At 47.2% G+C, this 27,810-nt stretch overlaps 1 protein-coding gene across 1 annotated transcript in view; it reads right to left on the bottom strand.

Annotated features, from left to right (window-relative positions):
- NPM1 (nucleophosmin 1) overlaps positions 1-25,676 on the bottom strand; it is a 126,030-nt gene extending 100,354 nt beyond the window's left edge. The window contains exons 1-6 of the mRNA XM_033927466.1: positions 25,513-25,676; positions 25,187-25,269; positions 23,894-24,013; positions 16,858-16,951; positions 10,160-10,272; positions 2,838-2,911 (exon numbers count right to left, since the gene is read on the bottom strand). Coding sequence (XP_033783357.1) covers positions 2,838-2,911; positions 10,160-10,272; positions 16,858-16,951; positions 23,894-24,013; positions 25,187-25,269; positions 25,513-25,660 — 632 coding nt within the window. The 5' untranslated portion in view covers positions 25,661-25,676. The remainder of the gene's footprint in view (positions 1-2,837; positions 2,912-10,159; positions 10,273-16,857; positions 16,952-23,893; positions 24,014-25,186; positions 25,270-25,512) is intronic.
- Between the last annotated feature and the right edge of the window lie 2,134 nt (positions 25,677-27,810).

The following is a 27,810-nucleotide window of genomic DNA, read 5'->3' as shown; positions in this document are numbered from 1 at the left end:
CTCCGCCGGGTCAGACCACAGGTCCATCCCGCCCAGCAGTCCGCTCCCGCGGCGGCCCAAACAGGTCACGATCTGTCTGTATCACCAGAAGGGGCTCCCTTGCCACCTTGGTTTCTCATTTAAGTCCTGTCTTCCTATCGAAGTCCTAACCCTCCTGTCTTCCTATCGAAGTCCTAACCCTCCGGTCTTGCACATGCACGACCTGGTTTGGTTTCTATACTCATTACCTGGTTAGCTTTCTATACTTGTGTTACATCCCAGCTCCTCCCTCAGTATCCCATGATCCCTTTATCCTTCAGGAATCCGTCCAATCCCTGTTTGAATCCCTGTACCGTACTCTGCCTGATCACTTCCTCCGGTAGCGCATTCCAAGTGTCCACGACCCTTTGGGTGAAAAAAAACTTCCTTGCGTTTGTTTTGAACCTATCTCCCTTCAGTTTCTCCGAATGCCCCCTCGTATTTGCTGTCCCCTTCAGTCTGAAGAATCTGTCCCTATCTACCCTCTCTATGCCCCTCATGATCTTGAAGGTCTCTATCATATCTCCCCTGAGCCTCCTTTTTTCCAGAGAGAAGAGCCCCAGCCTATCCAACCTCTCGTCGTATGGGCAGTGTTCCAGCCCTTTTACCATTTTCGTTGCTCTCCTTTGGACTCTCTCAAGTACCGCCATGTCCTTCTTGAGGTGCGGTGACCAATACTGAGCGCAGTATTCCAGATGTGGACGCACCATCGCTCGATACAATGGCATGATGACTTCCCGTGTTCTGGTTGTTATGCCCTTCTTTATGATGCCAAGCATCCTGTTGGCTTTTTTCGAGGCTGCTGCGCACTGTGCAGATGGCTTCAGTGATGCATCCACCAGCACACCCAAGTCTCTCTCAAGTCTGCTGTCTCCCAACAATACCCCCCCCAATTTGTAGTTGAACAACGGGTTCTTTTCCCCTATATGCATGACCTTGCATTTGTCCACGTTAAAGCGCATTTGCCATTTGTTTGTCCAGTCTTCCAGCTTGTCCAGGTCTCTTTGTAGGTCCTCACACTCCTCCCTGGTCCTAACTCTGCCGCACAGTTTGGTATCGTCTGCAAATTTTATAACCTCGCACTTTGCCTCCTTTTCCAGGTCATTGATAAATATGTTAAAGAGTAACGGCCCCAGCACCGACCCCTGTGGTACACCGCTTGTGACTCCCCGCCAGTCAGAATATTGACCCTTTACTCCGACCCTCTGCAGTCTGCCCGACAACCAGTGCTTGATCCATCTGTGCACATCCCCTCCCACCCCGTGGTTCCACAGCTTCTTAAGCAGCCTTTCATGTGGCACCTTGTCGAAAGCCTTTTGAAAATCGAGGTAAATGATGTCTATGGGTTCCCCATTGTCCACCCGACTGCTTATTCCCTCAAAGAAGTACAGAAGGTTCGTTAGGCACGACCTTCCCTTACAGAATCCGTGCTGGCTTGTTCTCAATAGGTCATTCTTCTCGATGTGCTCGCAAATGCCGTCCTTGATCATAGCTTCCACCATCTTCCCTATAATTGAAGTCAGGCTCACCGGCCTGTAGTTCCCGGGGTCACCCCTCGATCCCTTCTTGAAGATAGGTGTGACATTCGCCAATTTCCAGTCCTCTGGTACCTCACCAGTTTTCAAGGATAGGTTGCAAACATGCTGGATTGTGCCCGCTATTTCTTGTCTTAGTTACTTCAGAACCCTTGGGTGGATCCGGTCCAGGCCCGGTGATTTGCCGCATTTTAGCCTGTCTATCTGTTTGAGGACATCCTCCTTACTTACCTCTATGTGATCCAATTTTTCAGCCTGTTCCCCACTCATGAGCTCCTCTGAGTCCGGTATATTAGATGTGTCTTCGCTTGTGAAAACCGACGAGAAGAACGTGTTCAACCTCTCAGCTACCTCTTTATCCTCCTTAATCACTCCCTTCCTATCCCCATCGTCCAACGGCCTTACCCAGCAAGGACATTTTCACTGGAGGCACCGGCGAGGCCTTCAAGACCGAAGTCGAGGCCTTAGCAGGAATGGAAGTTGTGGTCGAAGTCTTCGAGACCGAAGCTCCAGCTGAAGCCGAGGCCTTCGAGACCGAGGCGGGTGCCGAAGTCACGGTCGAGGTCTTCGAGACAGAGTCTAATGCCGAGGTCAAGGCCTTGTCAGGGGCTGGCTCCATGCCGCCAAAAAAGTTGCTGACGCTGGTCACACCGACGATGAAAGGCCCTAGACTGAAGAGTCCAACAGGAGGTACACTCTTCAAGGGAATGAGAAGGCCCCAAACACCGAGAATAAGGGTCGGTAAGAAAATCATCTTGTTACACTGGCGACAGCGTTTAAACCCGGTAAGGGGCCAGGACATAGAAAAAATAAAGTCTGTGTTGACTGATACGAGCGAGTGGGCCTAGGCCCAAAGCCCGTGGACCGGACGAAAAAAGTATTTTTTAATTTTTTTTTTTTAAATACTAAAGAACAGAAGAAAAGCACAGCGACCAAGAATAAAACAAAAAAACAGCCGCGGTGAGAGAAGGCAACGAAGTTTGCTGCAGAGCGAAGATGAAGAGGACTTCTTGGCTCCGCAGAAAACGTTGAACTGAGGATCCTCACAGGAGATGCGCGCCCTAGTTCAGGCAGGAAGGCACACGCGCATGCGCGGTGCAGTACTCGGAAGCTCTTATAAAGATCTTCAAGCAAGTCTGCTTTCGAGGCTGTCCGCTGTGGGGCTCCGTCGGTGACGTCACCCTTGTGTGAAAATATGCTGCCTGCTTGTCCTGGGATAAAATAGCCCCTTAGTTACTAAGCAGTTTTAAAACCTGAAGCAAATACAGCATGGTAAATACTTACTCATCATCCTCTTCATCAAATTCATCATCATCTTCCTCTTCATCTTCCTCATCATCCTCCAATTTTACCTTTTTCTAGGAAAAATGTTTTTACAAACCCCTCAGTTAAACAATTCAGCTTTTAAAGTCATGGATAAAGTCATCCAAATACAAACACTCGAGCTTAGGAGCAACCTTCAAAATGTTGCTATAACTGCTACCAACAGAAAGATATGCAGACCTGGGATCAAGAGGTAAGATTAATAGGGCCACGGACAGGAGTTGCTATACTAGGACAGACCAAAAGTTCATAAAGCCTAATATCCTGTTTCCAAAAGTAGCCAACCCAGGTCACAACTGGCAAGATCCAAGGATTAAGGAGAAATTAGGTTCTTACCTGCTAATTTACTTTCTTTTAGCTTCTCCAGACCAGTAGAGGTTAACTTTACGATTGGGTATATATCTAATCATGACCAGCAGGTGGAGACTGAAAACAAAACTTTGGGACAGTATATCCTAGCCCCTCCTCTCTATTTCCCTCAGTCTGCCGAATAGCCAAGCAGAACCAAGAACTGGAAAACAACAGAGAGAAAAAACAATACTCCGAAAGGAGTAACAAATAACATACCCAAAAATGCTGTTGGAAAATGCAGAGGAGAAATTCCCGAAGGAAGAAGGTCCCCACAGCTCGCCAGCTAAGCCAGCCGAGCCACAGCCGCTGTTCTTTAATTCTCCCCGGCCCTAGAAAAATACTAGAACCCGCAGCAAAAACCAAAAACTGCCCGCGCAACAGCCCCAACAACAACAACAACAGACAGGGTGGGGACCTCTACTGGTCTGGAGAAGCTAAAAGAAAGTAAATTAGCAGGTAAGAACCTAATTTCTCCTTCTTTAGCACTCTCCAGACCAGTAGAGGTTAACTTTACGATTGGGACGTACCAAAGCAGTCCCTCTCACGGGCGGGACCCCCGAAGGGCCGATACCAGAACACGCTCACCGAACACCGCGTCCCGACGCGCCTGAACATCTACCCGATAATGCCGAACAAATGAATGCAAGGAGGACCAAACCGCAGCCTTACAAATATCCACCGGAGGCACGAGCGACGACTCAGCCCAAGAAGCCGCCTGACCCCTTGTGGAATGAGCCTTGAGAAACTCCGGAACCGGCTTCTGACTCAGAAGATAAGCGGAAGCAATCATCTCCTTGATCCAACGCGCAATAGTAGCCTTAGAAGCGCCAGCCCCCCGACGAGGACCCGCCAGAAGCACAAAGAGATGATCGGAGCTCCGAAAATCCCGGGTCCGCTGCACATAAGCATGGAGGACCCGACCGACATCCAACTTGCGCAGCTGTCGTTGCTCAGAAGAACCCTCCCGACTACCCAAGACCGGGAGGACCACCGATTGATTGACATGAAAAGGAGAAACTACCTTCGGCAGAAAGGAAGGAACAGGCCGCAAAACAACCCGCTCCTTCGAAAACTCCAAGAAGGGAGCCCTACAAGAGAAAGCCTGTAGCTCAGACACCCGTCTAGCAGAAGTAATGGCCACCAAAAAGACCGACTTCAGCGTAAGGTCCTTCAACGAACAGCCATCCAACGGCTCGAAAGGAGGGCGCACTAGAACAGAGAGAACCAGATTGAGATCCCAAGAGGGAATCGAGGGCCTTATGGGAGGCCTGATCAACTTGGCCGCCCTAAGAAAGCGAATCACATCAGGAATGGCTGACCAACGCTGACCTGTCACCAGCCCCCGAAAAGCCGACAGGGCCGCCAGATGAACCCGAAGAGAAGACCAGGCCAGGCCCCTATCCAGGCCATCCTGCAAAAACTCTAGAATGTTAGGCAGAGAAGCGCGAAAGGAGACCACTCCCCGCGCTCGGCACCATTCCTCAAAAAGACGCCAAACCCGTACATAAGCCCGAGAGGTAGAAAGCCTCCGGGACCCCAAAAGTGTAGAGATCACCTTGTCGGAATATCCCTTCTTACTCAGGCGGCCCCTTTCAAGAGCCAAGCCGTAAGACAAAAGGGAGACGGGTCGAACATGGGAATGGGACCCTGCGTCAGAAGATCGCACTCGAGAGGCAGAGGAAGAGGATCCGCCACCAGATGCCTCACCAGATCCGCATACCACGGACGACGAGGCCAATCCGGAGCCACCAAGACCACCAGCCCCGGATGGCGAACAATGCGAAGCAGTACTCTGCCCACTAATGGCCAAGGAGGGAACACATACAACAGCCCCTCCGTTGGCCACGGTTGGACCAGAGCATCCAGACCCTCGGCCAGACCGTCCCTGCGACGACTGAAGAAGCGGGGTACTTTGGCGTTGCCACTTGTAGCCATCAGATCCATCAGGGGCTGCCCCCAAGCACGCACTAGCAACTGAAACGCCTCGGCGCCGAGACACCACTCTCCCGGATCCAAGAAGTGACGACTGAGGAAGTCCGCCTGAACGTTTTCTACCCCGGCAATGTGAGAGGCCGAGAGGTCCAGAAGATGCGACTCCGCCCAAACCATGAGCCGAGCCGCCTCCTGCGCCACCAGAGTGCTCTTGGTGCCCCCCTGACGATTGACATAAGCCACCGCCGTGGCATTGTCCGACAGGACTCTGACCGACTTGCCCAACAAAAGGGAGTGGAAAACCAACAGCGCCAGCCGGACCGCCCTGGTCTCCAACACGTTGATCGACCAGGAGGCCTCCTCCGTGGACCAGGTTCCCTGAGCTGAGTGACCCAGACACTGGGCCCCCCAACCCAGGAGACTCGCATCCGTAATGAGCACCGTCCACTGCGGAAGATCCAGACCCACCCCCTGAACTAGGTGAGGGGTCCGGAGCCACCAACGCAGACTGCAGCGCGCCAAGCCTCGCAGGGGAACCGGAACATCCATCCCGTGCCTCTGGGGAGACCACCTCCGGAGCAGAGCATACTGGAGAGGACGCATGGGGGCCCGCGCCCACCTCACCACGTCCAGGGACGCCGCCATCGACCCCAGGACCTGGAGGAAATCTCGCGCCCGAGGACACCGGGACGCCAAAAGCAGGCGAATCTGAGACTGCAATTTGCTCACCCGGGCCTCTGGGAGGAAGACCTTCCCCAAGGAGGTGTCGAACAGCACCCCGAGGTACTCCAGACGCTGAGCCGGAACCAACCGACTCTTGGAAAGGTTGACCACCCAGCCCAGCGACCGGAGAAACTCCACCACCCGAGCCGTAACCCGGGAGCTTTCCTGCAACGACTTGGCCCGAATTAACCAGTCGTCCAGGTAAGGGAGTACCAGGATGCCCTCCGACCGCAAGGCTGCCGCGACGACCACCATCACCTTGGTGAACGTCCGGGGAGCCGTGGCCAGCCCAAAGGGAAGCGCACAGAACTGATAGTGCCGACCCAAGATCGCAAAGCGCAGGAAACGCTGATGAGAGGTCCGAATAGGAACATGCAAGTAGGCCTCCGTCAGATCGAGAGAAGTGAGAAACTCCCCCGGCTGAACCGCCAGAATGACCGACCGCAGCGTTTCCATACGGAAAGAGGGAACCTTGAGAGCCCTGTTGACCCCTTTCAAATCGAGGATGGGCCGAAAAGTCCCCTCCTTCTTGGGCACCACAAAGTAAATGGAGTACCTGCCCGTGCCCCACTCCGGGGGGGGCACTGGAACTACTGCCCTGAGATCTAGCAAGCGCTGAAGGGTCTGGCGAAACGCCAGCGTCTTCCCAGGAGTCTGACACGGAGAAGCGAGGAAAAAATCCGGCAGAGAGCGGGCGAACTCCAGGGCATAACCGTCCCGCACCACCTCCAGGACCCACTGATCGGACGTGATCTCGGCCCATTTGGGAAAAAAGTCGCGCAGCCGGGCCCCCACCGGAACCAAGGGGGGCGCCGGCAAGGCGTCATTGTGCAGGACGGGAAGCGGGGGAACCGGCGGAGGGATTCCCTGCCCCCCGACGGGCCCCCCGAAAGGGCTGCATGCGCTGGAAGAACCGACCCCGGGAAAACCCCGGAGACTGGAAAGAAGCAGCCCCACGCCCAGGGCGATACTTGCGAAATTCCCGCAAACGCCCCCGGGCCGCACCACCCCGAGACGCCGGGCGGGCACGGTCCTCCGGCAAACGGGGAACTTTCGAGTCCGACAGAGTCTGAATCAACTTATCCAAGTCCTCTCCAAATAAAAACGACCCCCGAAAGGGAAATTTAGTAAGCTTAGCTTTGGACGCAGCATCCGCCGCCCAAGCGCGCAGCCACAACACACGCCTTGCGGCCACGCCAAAAGCCATGGACTTAGCCGAGATCCGCACCAAGTCATACAGAGCATCCGAGAGGAATGAGGCAGCCATCTCAATCTTCGCTACCTCCTGATCCACCAGAGACCAGTCGTCAGACTCTCGATCCAAGACCCGCTCCGCCCACCGAAACACGGCGCGAGCGACCAGTCCCCCACAAATAGCCGCCTGGACCCCAAAGGCAGAGACTTGAAAATTTTGCTTAAGGATGGTCTCCAATTTGCGCTCCTCAGAGTCCCGCAAGGCAGAACCGCCCTCAACAGGCACGGTATGCCGCTTGGAAATAGCCGAGACCACCGCATCCACGACTGGCGAAGCTAACGTAGCCCGATCCCCTTCAGGAATGGGATACAGGCGAGCCATGCTGTGCGCCAGCCGAAACGGCGTCTCCGGCTTTTTCCACTGCTCAAGAATAATATCCCGAATATCCTGATGCATAGGAAAAGAGCGGGAAACGGAACGGATCCCTCGTAACAGAGGGTCCCCCACACGCGGAGTCTCCGGCGGCGCGTCCTCAAAACGCAAAGCCGAAGAAACCTGTTGAATAAGGTCAGGCAGCTCATCTCTCTGAAAAAGGCGCACCACGGACGCCTCGTCACTGGAGAACGGGAAACCCGACAACCCGCCGCCAGCTTCCGTCCCCTCCAGAGGGTCCTGGAATTCCTCAGAAGGGTCCAGGTCCTCCTCCAGACCGACACGTTCCTCCGACCACAAATCCTCGTCCCACGACACCCGCGGACGCTTGGACAAGAGAGGCGGCGGAGGGGACGTCACGTCAGACGAGAGAGGCAAAGCCGCAGGGAGCGCGGAGGAAACCCCACCCCCCGAGACCCCCTGGGCGCAACCGGGACCCCCAGCCGCCTGAAAATAGGCTTTGCATAATGAAAAGAAAAAATCAGAGGAAAAACCCCCCGAGGGTCCCAAGGGACTCCCTGCCACAGCAGGGGACCCAGCAGAAACCTGCCCCTGCTTAGCCAAAACAGGGGGAAGGTCACCTGAGGTGGAAGACAAAATGGAGGGGCCAGACAGAGAAGATGGCGGTTTTCCCGCCAAAAAAGCTCCCTCCATAGCCTGAAGCGGCTGAGAAACCTGAATAGTCTCAGCCGCTAAAGCAGGCAAGCCGGCATCAGCTGTCAAAAAATCAGCTGAGAGGGAATCCTTCGGGGAATCCCTCCGTGGGCGGTTGTGGAAGACCGGGCTTCCCCACTGCTCCAAGCCGACTCGCGAGGCACCATCGGCGGGGAGCTCTGGGCGCCTGCAGCCGCTGCCGACGGAGCTCCACCACCTCACCGACCCAAACCGCCGAGTTCAGGCCGGCCGCGAGTGCCTCGCGGCTGGACTAAAATTGTGGCCTACTCCCCCGGAGAAGGGCACAATTGCTCCATACGCGACCTAGCTATAAAAAAGTGCTGGTTACATGAAAAAATACAGTAAAATACAGTTTTCTTAAAGGGAAACAACCCTCCAGACCAGCACTACCTCAGGATTTTTTTTTTTTTTTTTTTTTTTTTTTACAGAACAGACTCCACAGGCTCTCGAAGCAATATGCCTTGCTTGATTTAGGGGGCAAGGCTTACTGCTGAGGCTCCTCTAAAAAAATGTGGGGAGGTGGAGGAAGTGGGGGGAGGGACCCCGCTCGTGACCCGCCGGGTTTGACACCCCCGAGGTCGGACGAACCCCCAAACAGAGTCCGTCCAAGCTCCGTCCGGCTACAAACAGGGACAAAAAACCCCTAAACAAATTCCAACAGCCCTACCAAGGGAGATGGGTACAGATCACTCAACACCTGCTGGAGACTGAAAGAAGACTGAGGGAAATAGAGAGGAGGGGCTAGGATATACTGTCCCAAAGTTTTGTTTTCAGTCTCCACCTGCTGGTCATGATTAGATATATACCCAATCGTAAAGTTAACCTCTACTGGTCTGGAGAGTGCTAAAGAAAACAGATTTTATGCTACTTAACCTAGGAATAAGAAATGGATTTCCTCAAGTCCATCTTAATAATGGCTTATGGGCTTTTGTTTTAGGAAATTATCCAAACCTTTTTAAAACCCTAAGCTAAATGTTTTTACCACATTGTTTGGCAAAGTTAAATGAAGAAATATTTTCTCCAGTTTTAAATCCAAGGTGATTTTTTTTTTTTCAATTCAGATTTTTTTAAATCAAATTCTTCTTTGTATCGGCTGGGAAGCTTGAACTGTCACTAAAGCAGGCAAAAGCCAGCATCAGCCGTGAAAGAAAACTGATAGGAAATCCCTCCATGGGCAGCAGGGGAAGACCGGGGTTCCCTGCAAACCGCTGCCAGCTCGCAAGGCACTAGCGGTGGGGAGCCCTGGCTGCAGATGAGGCTCCTCCACTGCACCGGCCCGAACATATATTTTCAGGCCGGCCACGAGTGCCTCGCTTCTGAACCAAACTGAGCAACTCTTTCCCCGAGAAGTGCTCAATTGCTCCATACGTGACCTCGCTAGAAGTGCCGGTTAGTTGAAAAAAAAAAAAAACACAGTAATTTACAGCATATTTAAAGGGAAAGCAACCCTTCAAACCGGCACTACCCCAGAATTTTTAACAGAACAGATTCCAATTGGCTCTCTAAACAGTATGCCTTACCACCAGGGGGGTAAGGCTTACTGTTGAGACACCTGTAGAAAAATGTTGGGGAGGTGGAGGAAAGGGCGGGGGAGGGACCCAGCTCTCGACCTACTGGTTTTGACACCCCCGAGGTCAGACGGACTCCCAAACAGGGTCCACCCAAGCTCAGTCTGGCAACAAAAAGGGACATAAAGTCCTAAACAAATTCCAACAGCCCTACCAAGGGAGATGGGTACAGCTCACCACACCTGCTGGAGACAGAAGACTGAGTTAATTAGGAAGGAGTCACATGATATGTCTCAGTCTCCACCTTCTGGTCATGAGATATAACCAGCTTGTAAGATTAGCCTATGCTGGTCTGGAGAGTTGCTACAGAAAAAACCTGATTATAACACAAAAGAGAGCTTGATCTGAAAGAATGTCATGGATTGCAGAACATGTCAAGAGGTAATCAAAACTCATGAAACCCTTACCAGTGGCGATTTTGCAGCTAGACCAGCAGCTGCTCTTTTTGCTGCAGATTTAGGAGTTTTCACATCATCCTTCTCCTCTTCATCCTCAGATGACTCTAGATCTTCTTCTAATGCTAACAAAGCAAAGAACTTAATGAATACAACACCCATCACATCTCTATTATTAGTAGGGCAGCCATTATAAAAATATAGCTTCTATTTCTAAGGTATCCAGGCAAGATATAGGCATGTTATTTCATGAATCAAGTATAAAACTAGCTTTCAGAGAAGATGCTCTCAAAATGAGGTTGTGTGAGAATTCAGGGGATAACCAGGTGTAACACTTCACATTTCTTCATGAAAAAGCATCACAGATAAACGAAAACCTCCTATAGCAAGGACTCAAGTGTGGCTGGAGTCTAACATTCTGTAGGAGGTATAACTGAGCAGACTGGATAGTAATGATTATACTGCAGACTGTTAGTAACCAAGTTGATGCCAGTAGGCTACAATTCCCCCCCCCCCAACCAGCTCAGTGCCAACAGGTTGGTGGCAGCTACCGTATTTTCACGCAAATAACGCGCACCCGTGTAAAACGCGCACACGGGTATAGCGCGCAGAAATCACGATGATATGTACAAAAACTTTTGTATACCGCGCTCACGGGTATACCGCGCATGATGCCCGACGCTCCTTTCGCCCGCCCTGACTTTCCGTGCGCTGTCCCGACTCTCCGTTCACCCCCCCTGACTTCCGTGCACTGCCCTGACTTTCCGTGCGCTGTCCCGACTCTCCGTTCACCCCCCCTGACTTTCCGTGCACTGTCCCCCCTTGAAGTCCTGTCCCCCCTTGAAGGTCTGTCCCCATCCTGAAAGCCTGATGCCCCCCCCCCCAACGTCCGATACATCCCCCCCCCGGCAGGACCACTCGCACCCCCACCCCGAAGGACTGCCGACTCCCCAACAATATCGGGCCAGGAGGGAGCCCAAACCCTCCTGGCCACGGCGACCCCCTAACCCCACCCCGCACTACATTACGGGCAGGAGGGATCCCAGGCCCTCCTGCCCTCGACGCAAACCCCCTCCCCCCAACGACCGCCCCCCCCAAGAACCTCCGCCCGTCCCCCAGCCGACCCGCGACCCCCCTGGCCGACCCCCACGACACCCCCACCCGCCTTCCCCGTACCTTTGTGTAGTTGGGCCAGAAGGGAGCCCAAACCCTCCTGGCCACGGCGACCCCCTAACCCCACCCCGCACTACATTACGGGCAGGAGGGATCCCAGGCCCTCCTGCCCTCGACGCAAACCCCCCTCCCCCCCTAACGACCGCCCCCCCAGCCGACCCGCGACCCCCCTGGCCGACCCCCACGACCCCCCCACCCCCCTTCCCCGTACCTTTGGTAGTTGGCCGGACAGACGGGAGCCAAACCCGCCTGTCCGGCAGGCAGCCAACGAAGGAATGAGGCCGGATTGGCCCATCCGTCCTAAAGCTCCGCCTACTGGTGGGGCCTAAGGCGCGTGGGCCAATCAGAATAGGCCCTGGAGCCTTAGGTCCCACCTGGGGGCGCGGCCTGAGGCACATGGTCGGGTTGGGCCCATGTGCCTCAGGCCGCGCCCCCAGGTGGGACCTAAGGCTCCAGGGCCTATTCTGATTGGCCCACGCGCCTTAGGCCCCACCAGTAGGCGGAGCTTTAGGACGGATGGGCCAATCCGGCCTCATTCCTTCGTTGGCTGCCTGCCGGACAGGCGGGTTTGGCTCCCGTCTGTCCGGCCAACTACCAAAGGTACGGGGAAGGGGGGTGGGGGGTTGCCAGGGGGGTCGCGGGTCGGCTGGGGGGGCGGTCGGAGGTTCTTGGGGGGGCGGTCGTTGGGGGGAGGGGTGTTTGCGTCGAGGGCAGGAGGGCCTGGGATCTCTCCTGCCCGTAATGTAGTGCGGGGTGGGGTTAGGGGGTCGCCGTGGCCAGGAGGGTTTGGGCTCCCTTCTGGCCCGATATTGTCGGGAAGTCGGCGGTCCTTCGGGGTGGGGGTGCGAGTGGTCCTGCCGGGGGGGGGGGGGGGGGATGTATCGGACGTCGGGGAGTCGGCCTGGCAAGAGGGCTTGGGCTCCCTCTTGCTCCGATCGTGGATGCGGGTGCGGGTGGGAGCGCGTGCGAGCGGTCGTTCGGGGTGGGTGTGCGAGCGGTCCTGCTGGGGGGGTGAATCGGGCGTCGGACGGGGTGGGAACTATGTTTAAAAACTTTTGTATACCGCGCTCACGCATATAACGCGCGAGGGGTATGCGCGGTAGGTAAAAACGCGTATAACGCGCGCGTTATATGCGTGAAAATACGGTAAATAGTCTGTTTTTGCATTTATGAATTTTATAAATCATAATTACAAAAAAATAAGGAAAACTAGGAATAAATCTTACATTAAAAGAAATCTATGAACATTATACCAACTTGAGTTTAAAGCAGCTAACAAAAAAGGCTGAACCACCTTCAAAAATTCTATAAAATCTACTATCGAAAATTACCATACTCAATATAAAATTTCCTGAATAGAAAAGTTAAATTTTTTAAATATAGCATAACTAGCTTCTTGTCTAAAGAGAAAGTGGAAGAAGAATTCCATATAGAAGCTGCCTGATCAGATGAGCCTAACAATCAATGGCAACAATCATTCACTGTATATTCATCCAGCCTCCGTGTATTTAGTCTACAATCAAAGTCAATAGGATCTGGATATATTTATCTTATTTCCTCAATCCTCCTTATTTTCATAGGAAGCCTCAGCCCCACCACTCCACCGCTGTACTATCTTGTAACTGCGGGATTATTTTTTGGGGCCGGTTTTTAGATGATATTTTTGTAATTTGGCAGGATACCAGGGAACAGTTGGACCAATTTTTTCAATATTTTAATTCTGTTGATTCTAACATTAAATTTACTATGACATGCCACCAGACACGAATTGAATTCTAGATATTACTATCTCAATACAGGAGGGTAAAATTCACACCTCACTTTATAGAAAGCCCGTAATACAATACTTTATTTTGATAGCTTTCACCCTTTTAAGTTACGGTTTAATTTACCTGTGGGTTAATTTTTGCGGATCCGTAGGATATGCTCCTCTTTGGAAGAATATAAGATCCAAGCTACTCTCTTAGCGGATAGGTTAAGGAAGAGAGGATATCCTGAAAGATCGTTCAGACAGGCACACCTGAGAGCAAGATTTGCCCAAAGGGAATAATAATAATAATAATAACAGTTTATATACCGCAATACCGTTAAGTTCTATGTGGGTTACAAAAGATTAGTGGAATACAAGTTGAGTTGACGTACAAGTTGAATTAATTTAAGGGATGTGGGAACAATGGGGAGAAAGGGCAAGAGAGGGAAGTGGGTCAGCTGTATAGGTATTTCAGAAATAGGTGGGTTTTGAGGCGTTTCCTGAATACCTCATAAGTGGTGGGCAATAGGAGTTGTTCTAGGTCTTTACCCCATAGAGCAGCCTGATGTGAGAGAAGATGCTCATGGTGTTTTTTTAGTTTGCATCCTCTAACCGGGGGAGAAACGAAGTGCGAGTGGGAGCTTCTCTTGAGTTTGTTGGCTGAGGAGAATAGGTCAGTGATGTATTTAGGGGTTAGACCGTAAAAAACTTTAAAACAGATGCAGGCGACCTTAAACTGGAACCAGGGCCATCTCAGAATACTACAAGTGAATGTTTGACATGTGTTTTGCCATATTCCAGAGCGGCAAAACTGATGGTGGATCTTTTGAGGAAATATTGGTTTATCGTACAAATACATAAACCTCTTCAAGAGTTTCTGATGATTGCATACTCTAGGGGAGTGAAATGTAACTCTCAGAAGTATGGGGTTAGATAAAGAAAGGGAGAGGGTTGCGGTAAATCCCAGTGGTGCCCGTCTACTATTGAAGGTGATTTGTGGAACGTTCCAGGTAGAGAGATTATTTTGAAGTCTAGAACACCCACTGACTGCAATACGCAGGATGTGATCTACGCGATAGTTTGTCCTTGCGACCTTATTTATATAGGTCACACAAACAGGAAGATACGGATAAGATTAACGGAGCATAAGTCACGTATCATTAATAAAGTAGCTCAAGCCCCCTTAGTAGACCACTGGCGTACATACAACCATACAGTTGAGGAGATACGATGACGTGTCACTGTGATTGGGTGGGATGGATGGAAAGATCAGAAAAAATTGAATGAGAGTGAACAACGATATATTTTCACCCTTGATACAGTGGAACCTATGGGTTTGAATAGCGAGATTGAATGGGTGACTGATTGGATGAGTTTCGAGTGAATGAGACAGAGGGCATGCACATCAATTAAGCATGGTGGGAGGATTTAAACCCGGGGAAAAACGCCGCCACCATCTTTCTCATACACCTAACGTGAAGTGCATTCGGATGACAGCAGCGACCTCAGTGAGTCTAATTTATAAGATGGTTATTAAAGGAAACAATTGAGGTTGAGTTTAACAGAGGGGTTAGTTGAGCAAAAGTGTTTGGTTACAACTTTCTTCTCTTTATTGTTTATGGAGATCCTTGATACAGCTCTTTGTGAGCGAAACATGTCGGGCCAGACTCCCCAGGTTTTGGCTGAAATGGAGCTAAGTACTGAAGCACTTTATATTTATATATAAGATATTTATTTTCTATTTATTCTTATTGGATTAAACTTGCACAAACGATACCTTCTAAATATTGGAATGGACAGCCAATGAGGCACCACGTAATCCTTCCCGCTGTTATAAGATAATATAGCGGTGGAGTGGTGGGGCTGAGGATTCCTATGAAAATAAAGAGGATTGAGGAAATAAGATAAATATATCCAGATCCTATTGACTTTGATCAGATGAGCCAGCAGAGAGTAACCACGTCCCACCTCCTAATCAACCACCAGCTCAAAGACCCTCTCCCCCATAATCTTCACAGCCCTTATAAGTGAAGGCATCTACAGCTGCTGCATCTAAAGTCACATCTGTGGAAAACACAAACACCACACAAGCGGACATCATGCAAGTTGCACCTGTGTATGACAACATCTTGTCCAATACTCACAAGATGGAAGAGCATGAAGTCATGTGTTAGGATGGCTGTTGCATAGGTGTGCTAAGAGCATTCACGAAAGTTATTCTGCCGTTGTATTGGGTGATGGTGCCCCCACATCTGGAGTACTGCGTCCAATATTGGTTGCCATACCTTAAGAAGGGTACTCGAGAGGGTTCATTAAAGAGCAACGAGATTGATAATAGGTATGGAAAACCTTTCATATGCTGAAAGATTGGAGAAACTGGGGCTCTTTTCCCTGGAAAAGCAGAGGCTTAGAGGGGACATGATAGAGACTTACAAGATCATGAAGGGCATAGAGAAAGTGGAGAGGGACAGATTCTTCAAACTTTCGAAGACTACAAGAACGAGGGCATTCGGATAAATTAAGAGACAGATTCAGAACCAATGCTAGGAAGTTCTTCACCCAGAGGGTGGTGGACACCTGGAATGCGCTTCCAGAGGGCATGGTAGGACAGAGTATGGTATTGGGTTTCAAGAAAGGATTAGATGTTTTCCTGAAGGAAAAGGGGATTGAAGAGTATAGATAAGAGGATTAATATGCAGGCCTGGACCTGATGGGCCGCCGCACAAGCAGACTGCTGGACATGATGGACCTCTGGTCTGACCCAGCAGAGGCACTGCTTATGTTCACTGAATTTGCACCATTCTGAAACCCAGCAGGTTGTAGAGGCAAGATGCCAACCCTGGAGCTGGTGAGTAAATTACAGTGCAGCCAAAACAAAGAGTAACAAGACTATTGCTAAAAGGACACAGGAAACAGATAGCCATACAGGAGCATGCTGCAGATTTCAATGATGTAGAACTGCACTGTAAAACAGGAGACTGGGCCAATACAAAAGGGTTTAACAGGACCGTATAAGATTCTGTAGCTCAGTCTCATCTGCTGGGTCATACACCCACTCATTAGAATTGTTCTGAAGGGAAGGAATAGGTAGTGTGTCATGCTTTGCCTCCATCCATATAGTGCTAGGCTGCTAGAACCCTTTGTTGACTGGACCTCCCAACACTGAGCAGAATTAAACCACTGCCAATGGTACACTTAAAATATAAAGCCTGTTTCACAAAATCTAGCCTACCAAGCTGGGACCTCTTTATATTTTTGTGCTTAAAAACTGAAACATGGAACAACCATGTTGGAATTGAATTTTTCTTTTTTTGGGTGTAAACTCCATTACTCAGCCTTTTAAGATTTAGTTTTTATGCACTAAAGAATAAACTCATCAGCTTAAGAATTTCAAAAATTCCCCAATTTTTAAAGTATTCTTAAAGATTTCAACCAAGATCCTTTTCTCAACATTCATTAAGAAGCACCACTTAATTAATTTAAGTTTACAGTAACTGACCATACTTGAGTTTGTGGGTGCTTAGCAGCAATGTAATCCATTTGTGTTTTCTGGCCAGTGGGGGGGGGGGGGGGTATTGTTTGAGGCCACTCACTGCAAAAGCAGCTTGCCCAACTAAAATTCACCTTGAGACAACAAAATCTATTGCTTTGACTCACAGCTTACAACATGTATTTATACTGTATATCACAAGCTTGACGCAAGGAGTGAGCAAACCATGTTTTAACAGAATATTGTTTACAGCCTTGCCTGGTTCACTAATAAAATGACTTGGCACCAAGTACTTGCCTACTAAATGTTGTCCACTTATGTACACAGGTCCTGAACCGGATTTTAGCCGCAGAACTACTGGTGGGGTAATCTCAAAGCCACCTAAAGAAACCTGAAATAAAAAGATTTTAGGTATTTGCCAACAGGTAACTGCAGGACTTATTACACAACTTTCCTTACAGTTATACACCAACTGCTCTTAGAGCAGTTTCTTCTTCAGTCTCCTTCACCCTTAGTTATGCACTATTTCCTCCTTAAAACTTTAGTTATGCACTCTTCCAGATATGGGCAAAGTGGGTTTGGGTAATACAGTACTCCCCTGACATTCGCGGGGGTTCAGTTTTTTGCAGGGGAGCCAGGAGAGGAGCACCGGCAAGTGAAGGAAATCACTCTTGGTATGCTCCAACCGCCTCCTCTTGTACTAAAGTCGGGCCTCACCAATCAGGAGCTGCTTTGATTTTTTTTTTCCTATCACAATACACTTCACTGACTTTCTAGACCATATGCCTTGCATGTATCAGTGGCATGGCTTATAGCTGAGACACCTCTAGAAAAATTTTGGGGAGGTGGAGGAAATGGTAAAAGGGACTTAACTCATGACCCGTCCAGTGTGACACCCCCAAGATCAGATGGACCGCCAAAAGGGTCCCCCTAAGTTCAATCCAGCACTAGAGACAAGATGGCCACTAAATAATTTCCAACAGGCCTACACTAACCATTTTCAGGGAAGACAAGAACAGCTTACCACACCTGCTGAGACTGAAAACAGACTGGTTAGACTAGAACAGACATGTTAAACTCTGGCCCGCAGAGTAATAAAATTTGGCCCGCCAGAAAATTCCTGCTGTTGCAACGATTTGGCCCGCTGTTCCATCCCTCCAGGCTTCCTAGTTCTCCCAGCTGCCTGCACCCTGCCTGCCGCCAGCGTAATCACAGCTGCCGTTGCTCTTCATGAGCATCTGGGAACTCAGGAGGAAGATTCGGACATTAAAGTAACCTGCAGAGGCTTTCTGTTTTTCTTGCCCTGCGCCTTCACTCTGGGAGCGTTTGCTTGTGTGAGGTCATCTGACCTGAAGAGAGCATGGTGTCTGCAGCTCAATGAGCACTGGAGCTCGGTGTTCTTATTTTGGCCAAAGCTGCATGTGCCATGAAGCCGGCAGTGGATGAAATGTTCCCAGAGGGTGCGGGGCCCTATGTAGACCTGGATGAGGTGAGGATAGGTGTCAGGAAACATCACAACAGATGAGGGATCATGAGTGGGCTAAGGAAACCGTTACAACTGTTGTAATTGGTACTAAATAGCTTGTTGTAGTTAATTGGCTAAAGGCTGTACCTTTAATTCTGTGCCTTACATTTGAATATGTAATATCCATTATATAAGTAGATCAATAGTTTTCTGTTACTTCAAGGTAAAGGTAGTCCCAATTTCCATGACAGCGTGATTCCTTTTACATCTTACGCTTTGCTCTTTTTTTAAAAATTTGAATAATGACCAGACAACTAAAGGTAGAAAAAAATAATTTTATTTTCTGTTTTGTGATTACAATGTTAGATTTGAAATGTGCATCCTATCAAGCGTGAACTAGGTCCTAAAATTTTGTTTACATCACAGAGCCGGCGTGGGGTTGGAGAAGTTGTAACCATATTCTTCTACTGAGACTAAGGGGTCCTTTTATTAAGGTGCGCCTAAATCAGTTAGCGTACCTTAATAAAAGGACCCCTAAGTATCTTAATAAATAATTTGGCCCAAGACTTAACCTATGTTTTAGATTTCGGCCCCTTATGTGATTGAGTTTGACACCCCTGGACTAGAGGGAACCACAGCTATTAGTATTACAGTCAAAGTTTTGTCTCAGTCTCCACTTGCTGGTCAAGGATTTCCCATATCAAGAACGCCTAAGCAGGCTGCAGTTATATTCTCGAGGAACACAGAGAGAGGGTAGACATGATAGATGTTCAAATATCTTACAGGCCGTGCTGAGATGGAAGAAGATATCTTTTTCCTTTCAGGTCCCACAGCAACAAGAGGGCATCCACTCAAACTCAAGGGTGGGAGACTTCATGGCGACATCAGGAAGTACTTCTTCACCGAAAGAGTGGTTGATCGTTGGAATGGTCTTCCACGTCGGGTAGTCAAAGCCAGCAATGTGCTCGACTTCAAGAGATGATGGGATAAACATATTGAGTTCACTCTGGGGAAATGCTTAGGGGGAGGGTTGAGTGGACAGACTTGTTGGGCCGTCAGCCCTTTTCTGCCGTCATACTCTATGTATGTGTCATACTCTATGGTGAGCTATTACCCTTCAGTGAACTGTACCAGTCTGGAGAGATGCTAAAGAATGAATATTCCTGCCTTGGGTGAATCAAAAATTAAAGGCAATTGTCAAATTACACGATAACCAGAACAGAGCTAATGAAATGCAACAGTCATGTGAAAAAATGAGGACATCCCATGAAATATTCAGTTCTTTCTTAAGAAATATTCACATATCGATGTCAAATCTTTTTTTTATTTATCTCATGAGGAATAAATTAGGACACCCTACACATTAATAACTACCCCCTTTGGCTGAAATAACTGCAGTGAGACGCTTCTTATAGCCATCTACCAATCTCTGACATTGATCTGAGGAAAGTTTGGCCCACTCATCAATGCAGAATTCTTACAGCTGTGAGATGTTTGGGGGGGTATCTTGAATGTACAGCCCTTTTCATTCAGAATTATGGTACAATCCCTTAAACTGGTCTATCTGTCAATTTCCCAGAAGAACTTGCAACGATTACAACTGGTACAAAATGTGGCAGTTAGGCTGATTTTTGGGCTGAAGTTCAATCATGTAATTACTTCCTACCGACTCCTGCATTGGCTGCCGATGGATGCACGTGTGAAGTTTAAGTTTGGATGTTTCTGCTTTAAGGTACTTTTTGGCCTAGCCCCCAGATATAACACTGACCTCTTCTCTTTCTCAACCAATGAATATATGAAAAGCTCAAACTTGAATTTTGTTTCCCCAACGGTTAAGAGGATGTAAATTTAAAAGACATCATCAACATCTCTTCTCATATCAGGCAGCACTATGGGGTACAGATCTGAAAAAATTACTCTTGCAAAAACTTGTGGGGAATTTAGGAAACACCTAAAAACATATCTGTTCCTAAAGTACGTAGGCAGCTGTACTGCACATTCTTTCCCCACAATAACTGACCGCTAAACTTTAACTCTTAGTACTATTCAATCTAACATTTTTTAATCATTGTACACCGCATAGAACTTCACAGTCCTGTGGTATATAAACTGTTATTATTTTCAAATCACCCCACAGCATCTCAATAGGATTAAGATCAGGGCTGACTCAGCCACTCCAGCTCTCCATTTCTTAATTTTCAGCCAGCCCTTGGTGAATTTACTGGTATGTTTTGTTTCACTGTCGTGTTGCAAGGTCTAGTTCCGCTTCGGCTTTTTCTTAGATGGTCTCACATGTTCCTCAAGCACCCTCTGATATACAGTAGAATTCATGGTGGATTCTATGATGGTGAGCTGACTAGCTCCTGCTGCAGCAAAGCATCCCCAAACCATAGAAACAGAAACATGATGGCAGATAAAGGCCAAATGGCCCATCTAGTCTGCCCATCCGCAGTAACCATTCTCTCTCTCTCTCCAAAAGATCCCATATGCCTATCCCAGGCTCTTTTACATTCAGACACAGTCTCTGTTTCAGACACCTCTTTTGGGAGACTGTTCCATGCATCTACCATCCTTTCTGTATTTCCTTAGATTACTCCGGAACCTATCACCTCTTAATTTCATCCTATGCCCTCTCATTGCAGTTTCCTTTCAAATGAAAGACTTGACTCATGCGCATTTACATTATGTAGGTATTTAAACATCTCTATCATATCTCCCCTCTCCCGCCTTTCCTCCAACGTATACAGTTTAAGATCTTTAAGTCTGTCCACAAACACCTTATGATGAAGGCAACATACCATTTTAGTAGCCATCCTCTGGACCGACTCCATCCTTTTTATATCTTTTCTAAGCTGCGGCCTCAAGAATTGTACACAATATTCTAAATGAGGTCTCACCAGAGTCTTATACAGGTGCATCAATACCTCCTTTTTCCTACTGGCTATTCCACTCCCTATGCAACCTAGCATCCTTTAGCTTTCACCGTCATCTTTTCAACCTGTTTGGCTACCTTGAGATCATCACATACAATCACTCCCAAGTCCCGCTCTTCTGTCCTGCACATAAGTTCTTCACCCCCTCCATGCTTCACGGTTGGTATGAGGTATATTTCCTGGAATACTGTATTTGGTGTACACCAAACACGTCCCCTTTTTTGGTGTCCACAATTTAATTTTAGACTCATCTGTATGTAGAACACTATTCCAGAATTCCTGGTTTGTCTACATTCTCTTTGGCAAACTTCAGTTTGGCCTTGATGTTTCTTAGAAAGCAAAGGTTTCCTCTATGCACACCTCCCATGAAAGTTAAATTTGTGCAGTCTCTTTCTGATTACAGAAGCTTGCACTTTCATATTAACATTAGCAAGAGCATGCTGTAGGTCCCGTGATGATATTTTAGGATTTTTTTTTTTAGCATCTTGCGGTCTGGTCGTCAACTTGCTTGGATGGCCAGACCTGGGCATGTTGGCAGGTTTGGTTTTTTTTATGATTATATATTTATTGAATTTTTCAATATGATCAAGCATAAACTTGTACAGAAAGGAAATTCAGCAAGAAATTAATACAAATGTAAACATATATAAAGAATATCAAATATAAGCATAAATTTCAACTCAAGTCCTCAAACTGATCCAAGACGGGTAATAGACGAATCAAAGTAATTACATTTAACAAAGCAATAACTAGTTGAATGAGATTAAAGCACCCTTTCTTAAGCTAAGCACTCTACCTTCTCCAGACATGCAGTTGAGAGAAAGGTTGTCAGTTGAGATGGCTCAAGGAAGACAAATTTATGAGAACGATAATTAATTACACAGTTACATGGATGTCGCAACTAAAAGGTCGCCCCCAGGGATATAACACCAGGTTTCCTTAACAAAAATTCTCTTCTCCTTCTCTGCGTATCCTTAGCCAAATCTGGGAACATCTGAATTTTACAACCTAAAAATTATTTTTGTTTATTTTTAAAGAAAAGTCTCAGCAACCAGTTTTTGTCTGGTGCGAGAGCTACTGTCAAAAGTAAAGTAGCTGGGGTCACTAATTCTTTATCAGATATTTCCAAAATTAGATATATTCATTAAATCAAGTCCCAATTTCTGTTGTTGTTATTGGTCCTGAGTCTTATTTGGAAGATAATAGACCTGCGTAAATGGTGGTAATGACTCTTCAGAAAGCTCCAATACTTCCGTCATATAGCGTTTCAACATTTCCCTGGGGGCTATCATAGGAACCCTGGGGAAATTTATCAATACGAGGTTATTATTACGAGAAAAATTTTCCATTGCCTCCATCTTCCTTCTTAGGTTAGTATTATCTTTAATTAATGACCTTTAATTCTTGATGGACATTCTGTACTGAAGTATTAGAGTCCTAAAGTCCAGTCTTTAAAACTGTGAAATGGCTAATATCAATTTCTTTCAAGATCTTTTTAAATCCTTTTACCAGACTTATAAGCTGCTGCAATCTTCTTTCTGAAGGCCTCAGACAGCTTTTTGTATCTCACCATGGAGTTCATTCTAAATGTCTGAGGTTTAAGGAGGGCAAACCTCCTTCAAAATGCTGAGTAATATTGTTCTGATCATGTGCACACCTGATGTGATGCCCCTGTGTGTGATTTGAACCAATTTAAGTGGGAGGATATATGGGAGTGCCTAATTTATTCCTCAGTTAGAATACACATTTTTGTGGATATCTTGTTTCATGAGTAAATCAAAGAAAATGTTTGGGGGGTTTTCCTGCAATATTCCCCCCCCCCCCGCACTTACATGCACCTGACCATAAGACGCATCCTAGATTTAGAGGATGAAAACAACCCATTCTGAACCAAATTCTCCACCAGGCTCTGCACCCTGTCCCACCTCCCTTTTAAAATCGTCCTTCCCCCCAGTTATAAATTCCTCCTTCGCTGTATGGTTGCCTACTCCAACCTTGCAGACAGCGGCGCAGTCACCTCTAGCCTGGCCCTGCGCCACCTCTTCGCGAGTCCTGCGAGAACTGACGGCAGCCATTGAGGAAGCAGCGCGTGGCCAGACTGGAGGCAAAAAGTTCCCTGCGCCACTATCCGCAAGATTGGAGGCAGCCGTACAGCAGGAGAGGGATTTAAAACGGTACAGGGGAGGGAGACATGGTTTTAAAAGGAATGGAGGCAGCCGTACAGCAAAGGAAAGGCAGACGCGTGGAAAATTCGCTCCTGCAAATACACCACTAGGATTTTTAAAAGTTATATTCACTTCATAAAACACACAGGCTTTTTCACCCACTTTTTTGGAGAAAAAAATGGTACACTTTCTTTTCCAGAGATTAAAAAAAAAAAAAAGATTTGACATCGATAAGTAAACATTTCTTAAGAACTGAATATTTCTTGGGGTGTACCAATTTTCTCACATGACTGTATGTACACTGCCTACTGGATAATTCACACACAATGCAGCATTCGATCTTTAGTCATGTGGCAGCCACGAGGTCAGAAACATGGATGCTCCACTGCAAGAGTGACCATCAAAAAACAATGTGCAGTAGTGCATTTTCTTTGGGAAGAGGGCGTGAAGCTGCAGATAATAAATTCTAATAAAAAATTTTTTTAAACTGCCTTTTCATGAAGATTCAACCAAAACAGTTTACAATGCATTGAATAGTAATCAGGTACTCAAGTGTTTTCCCTATCTGTCCCAGCAGACTCAATCTAACTCTGGTATCTGAGGAATGTTATGTGACTGCTTAGTCATAAGGAGCAGGCTGGGATGGCGCCCCCCCTCAGGGTGCTGAGACAGTAGCTCTAACCACTAAGCTGATTCTCTCCTCCAATCACATGGAAGTGCAAGTTCAGATTTTTTAATACTGTCTTCAGTTACTGTAAATATGTCCTTACCGTTGGCTGAACAGATGCCTTCAAAGATGCGAGTGTGACTTTGATATGTTTTCCCTCATAATTAAGACCTTCTGCTTCTACAACATGCAGTTCATCTTTGGCCCCAACACCTAAACTGACCTGTAAGGGTAAAGAAAGATTATATATAATAAGATCTCAACACAAATACGGGTTACTTATAAGCCTGAAAACAGCATGCTTAGAAGAGAGCTTTGGCCTGCAGACAGTTATTTATCCTGGGCCCCCCTTCAGCAACACTTCCATTGGAAGGAGATGGAAGGATAACAGTGCTCCCCTAACCCAAGGTTTGCTCACCTCTGATTAATGAGCAGAGCTTACCAAGGATATGTGGTCAGAGTAATCAATAAATCCGGTTTTAAAATATGGCCATCAAAGGCAGTAAAGAAGCACTCAATGTAAGACTAGGTGACTATTAAATGGCAGAGCTCAAGTGAACAAGATCACTCACCAGCAGGGGAAAAGGATGGAGAGCAAGAAATAGCTTTATTCACATTGGCGAATGTGACCCAGACTCGGACCAGAGGTCATGGCCTGAAGCAGAGAGGGGACATGGCCAGGACAAACGTCAGAAAATTCTGCTTCACACAGCGAGTGGTGAACGCCTGGAACTCTCCCAAAAGAGATGGTGGAGGAAACTACCATTCTAGGATTTAAGGGAAAATTGGATGCACATCTTCTTGCAGGACACATTGAGGGATACGAGTGACTAAGGTATGCACCAGGGTACGCCTGGCTGAACCTCCGCGTATGCAGATCACCGGACTGAATGGACCCCAGATCTGATCCGGTGCAGGCATTTCTTATGTTCATTTAAGATGTACAAACTGTTTTGGATTTTTTTTTCCCCACTAGTCTCAAACTCGAGGCCCACCAGGTACTATTTTGAGGCCCTCGGTCCGTTTATCATAATCCCAAAAGTAAAATAAAGCAGTTTCTTTATCATGTCTCTTTAGCTATAAAAAGAAAGATTTATCAACTAGAAAGAGTTTTACCTCCTGCAAAATTGTCATTTCTTTAATATGACATTAAAATAAAGCCGTTTCTTGATCATGTCTCTTTAGCTACAAAAGGAAAGATTTATCAACTAAATAGAGTTCTACCTGCTGCAAAATTGTCATTTCTTTAATAAGACATGAACTCTTTTTTTTTTCTGAGGCCCTGCAAAGGCTCCGAGTTGGAGATCCCCGAGCTAGCGGCTTGCACAGTCCCACAGTAGATGAGGGCCGCGAAAGAGCCACTCCGCCCAGCCCCTTTCTTCTTCGCCTCACTTACTGTTCTGAGGGAGAGCTGATGCTCGTTCTCGTCGTCTTCCATGGCGAACTCGAACTCCTTCTTCTCCGCCTTCAGTTCACAGCCTAAGAGGACACAAGAAACGCGTTGGAAGACGTAATCGAGCGACCTCAACGCCTCGTCGGAGCGCTTTGGCGAAGGTAACGGCTCCGTCCGCGACGGCACGTTACAAAAGAGCCTCGGAAGCCCGACACGTGGGGGGGCGGCCGCGGCCTATACGGCAGAGCGCGGGCGCAGGGCCGGCGAGAGCGCGAGCGTCCCCCCCCTCCCTCCCTCCCCTCCCCCACCGCGGTCGCTGCCCACGTTACCGAAGAGAAAATTCTGCGGCCTCAGCTGCGCCATGCTCTCCACGTCCATGCTGTCCTCCATGACTGGGCCCGGCTCCGTCTCTGCGCACGTCACACACCGGCGAGGGGGGCACGCTGAAAGAGCGCGAACGCCCCCCCGCGCGGCCATTTATAGCTTCGGCTGTCTCGCGAGAGCAGGCGCCCGCGCGAGCTCTCGCGCAAGGCAGAGCGTGCGAGCGCGGGAAGTGAGCGGAAGCGCTGTCCCAACCGGCGCCACTGGCCACGAATGAGTCTCGCTCCGGCACCAAAATACCTTAGAATACACATTTCATAGGAAGTACCTAGAAGTGGACAGGACACGAATTTTTTTTTTTTTTTTTTTTATTTCTAATAAATGTTTATCATTCCTTCAAAATAAATTTTTAAACAGGACTTATTCATAGATTTTGTTTAGAATTATAGGAGTTTTGATTGAGCACAATTAATTTATAACGTTTTTGAGCACAATTAAACAATGTTTTACTATGAATTCAACTGCAAAGAACATCCTCCTACATCACATTTTTCATTCGCATAAACATTTTATCATTCCTCCAACATATATTTTTATATATCTAAACTATTTTTCCCTATATCCCCCCTTATTACTTTATATATATATATTAAAATCATTCCAATTTCCCTCCCTACCCTAGAATGAAAGGTGATATAAAACATCAAATAAACAAAAATATTAAAAAAAAAAAAAAAAAACAAACACATTTATTTATATCTAATATAAAGTATTAAGAATCATACTTCTTGCTTTCGAGGATAATTTTTGTATATAAGGATCCCAGATTTTTTAAAATAATCATGTTCTTTTAGGAAATTTACGAACCTCAAAAACCTCAAATAAAATTAAACGATGGAATTGATTCCTCCAATGCCAATAATTTGGAGGATCTTTTTGTAACCAATATTGTAATATGCATTTATAACCAATCATACATGCTTTTTGAAAAAGAATACATCTTTCATGTCCAAAAACCCCACAAGCTGCTGCCTTACCAAACAACACACCTTTTGGAGATTCAACCAATTGACAATTCCATAATGACCCCAAAAATAATAGGATGGCAGACCAGAAAGATTTGATCAGATGACATTTCCAAAACGCATGAGACAAAGTATTGGAATCCTTCTCACATTTGATACAAATAGAAGAATTAACTAATCCTGCATGAAATGCTTGTACTTGTGAAAAAAATGCCCTATGTAAAACTATATATGTACATTCTCTCAAAATATATCCTGTAATAATTTTAGGCAAACAATGAATAGCTTGACTGAAATCTTGAAGTGATAATTTAATTCCCATTTCATCACTCCACTTTTGTATAATATTGTAATATGTTCTATTTGGAATCAAACTCCACCACAATTTATGTAATAAAGATACCGAAATAGGAATATCATTACATTGGTTAAAAAAATTTAAAATTAATTGGTCCACTGGGTCCCCTGCTCTACCCCCGTTCATTTACTCTGCTTATTTAATTCTTTATTTCCACTTCATTTCTTTTTGTCTTTTAATTTAAAATTCAAAACAACAAAGGGCCCCTTTTACTAAGCTGGTTTTAGCACGCGCTACAACGCTAATGCCTCCATACAGCTTGCATTACTATTTTTCAGATAGCGCGTGCTAATCTTTAGCGCACAATAAAAACGCTAGCACACATTAGTAAAAGGAGCCCAAAGATTATCATACCAGTGCCAGTGTACACTTGTTCTTCTATGCAACCTCCAAACATCTCTGAACAAATCCCCCCTTCCTTCCAGGAGGAAGAGATCTTCAGCTGGCAGTGCTTTGGGAAGCCCACCAATTTATATTTTGCATTTGGGTAAGAGGCATGGGGTAGGGCGGGAAGAAAATTTAGTGCCCAACATTTTATTGGACTAATTCATTTCTCAATTAGCTTTCAAACATTAAAACATCTTTCTTCAGGTCAGTAAACTATGCTGCTGTTACAGTATCCCTGGCAGACCTTAGGAAATTGGAAGACTGGGCATCCAAATGGCAGATGAAATTTAATGTGGACAAATGCAATGTGATGCACATTGGGAAGAATAACCTGAATCACATTTACCGGATGCTAGAATCCACCTTGGGGATTAGTGCCCAAGAAAAGGATCTGGGTGTCATCGTAGACAATACAATTAAATCCGCCCAATGTGCGGTGGCGGCCAAGAAAGCAAATAGAATGCTAGGAATTATTAAAAAAGGGATGGTTAACAAGACTAAGAATGTTATAATGCCCCTGTATCGCTCAATGGTGT

Source organism: Geotrypetes seraphini, chromosome 18 (genome assembly GCF_902459505.1).
Source record: "Geotrypetes seraphini chromosome 18, aGeoSer1.1, whole genome shotgun sequence".
Taxonomy (NCBI): domain Eukaryota; kingdom Metazoa; phylum Chordata; class Amphibia; order Gymnophiona; family Dermophiidae; genus Geotrypetes; species Geotrypetes seraphini.
The sequence above is the reverse complement of the archived record's forward strand: the minus strand, read 5'-3'. Positions and strand labels throughout refer to the sequence as shown.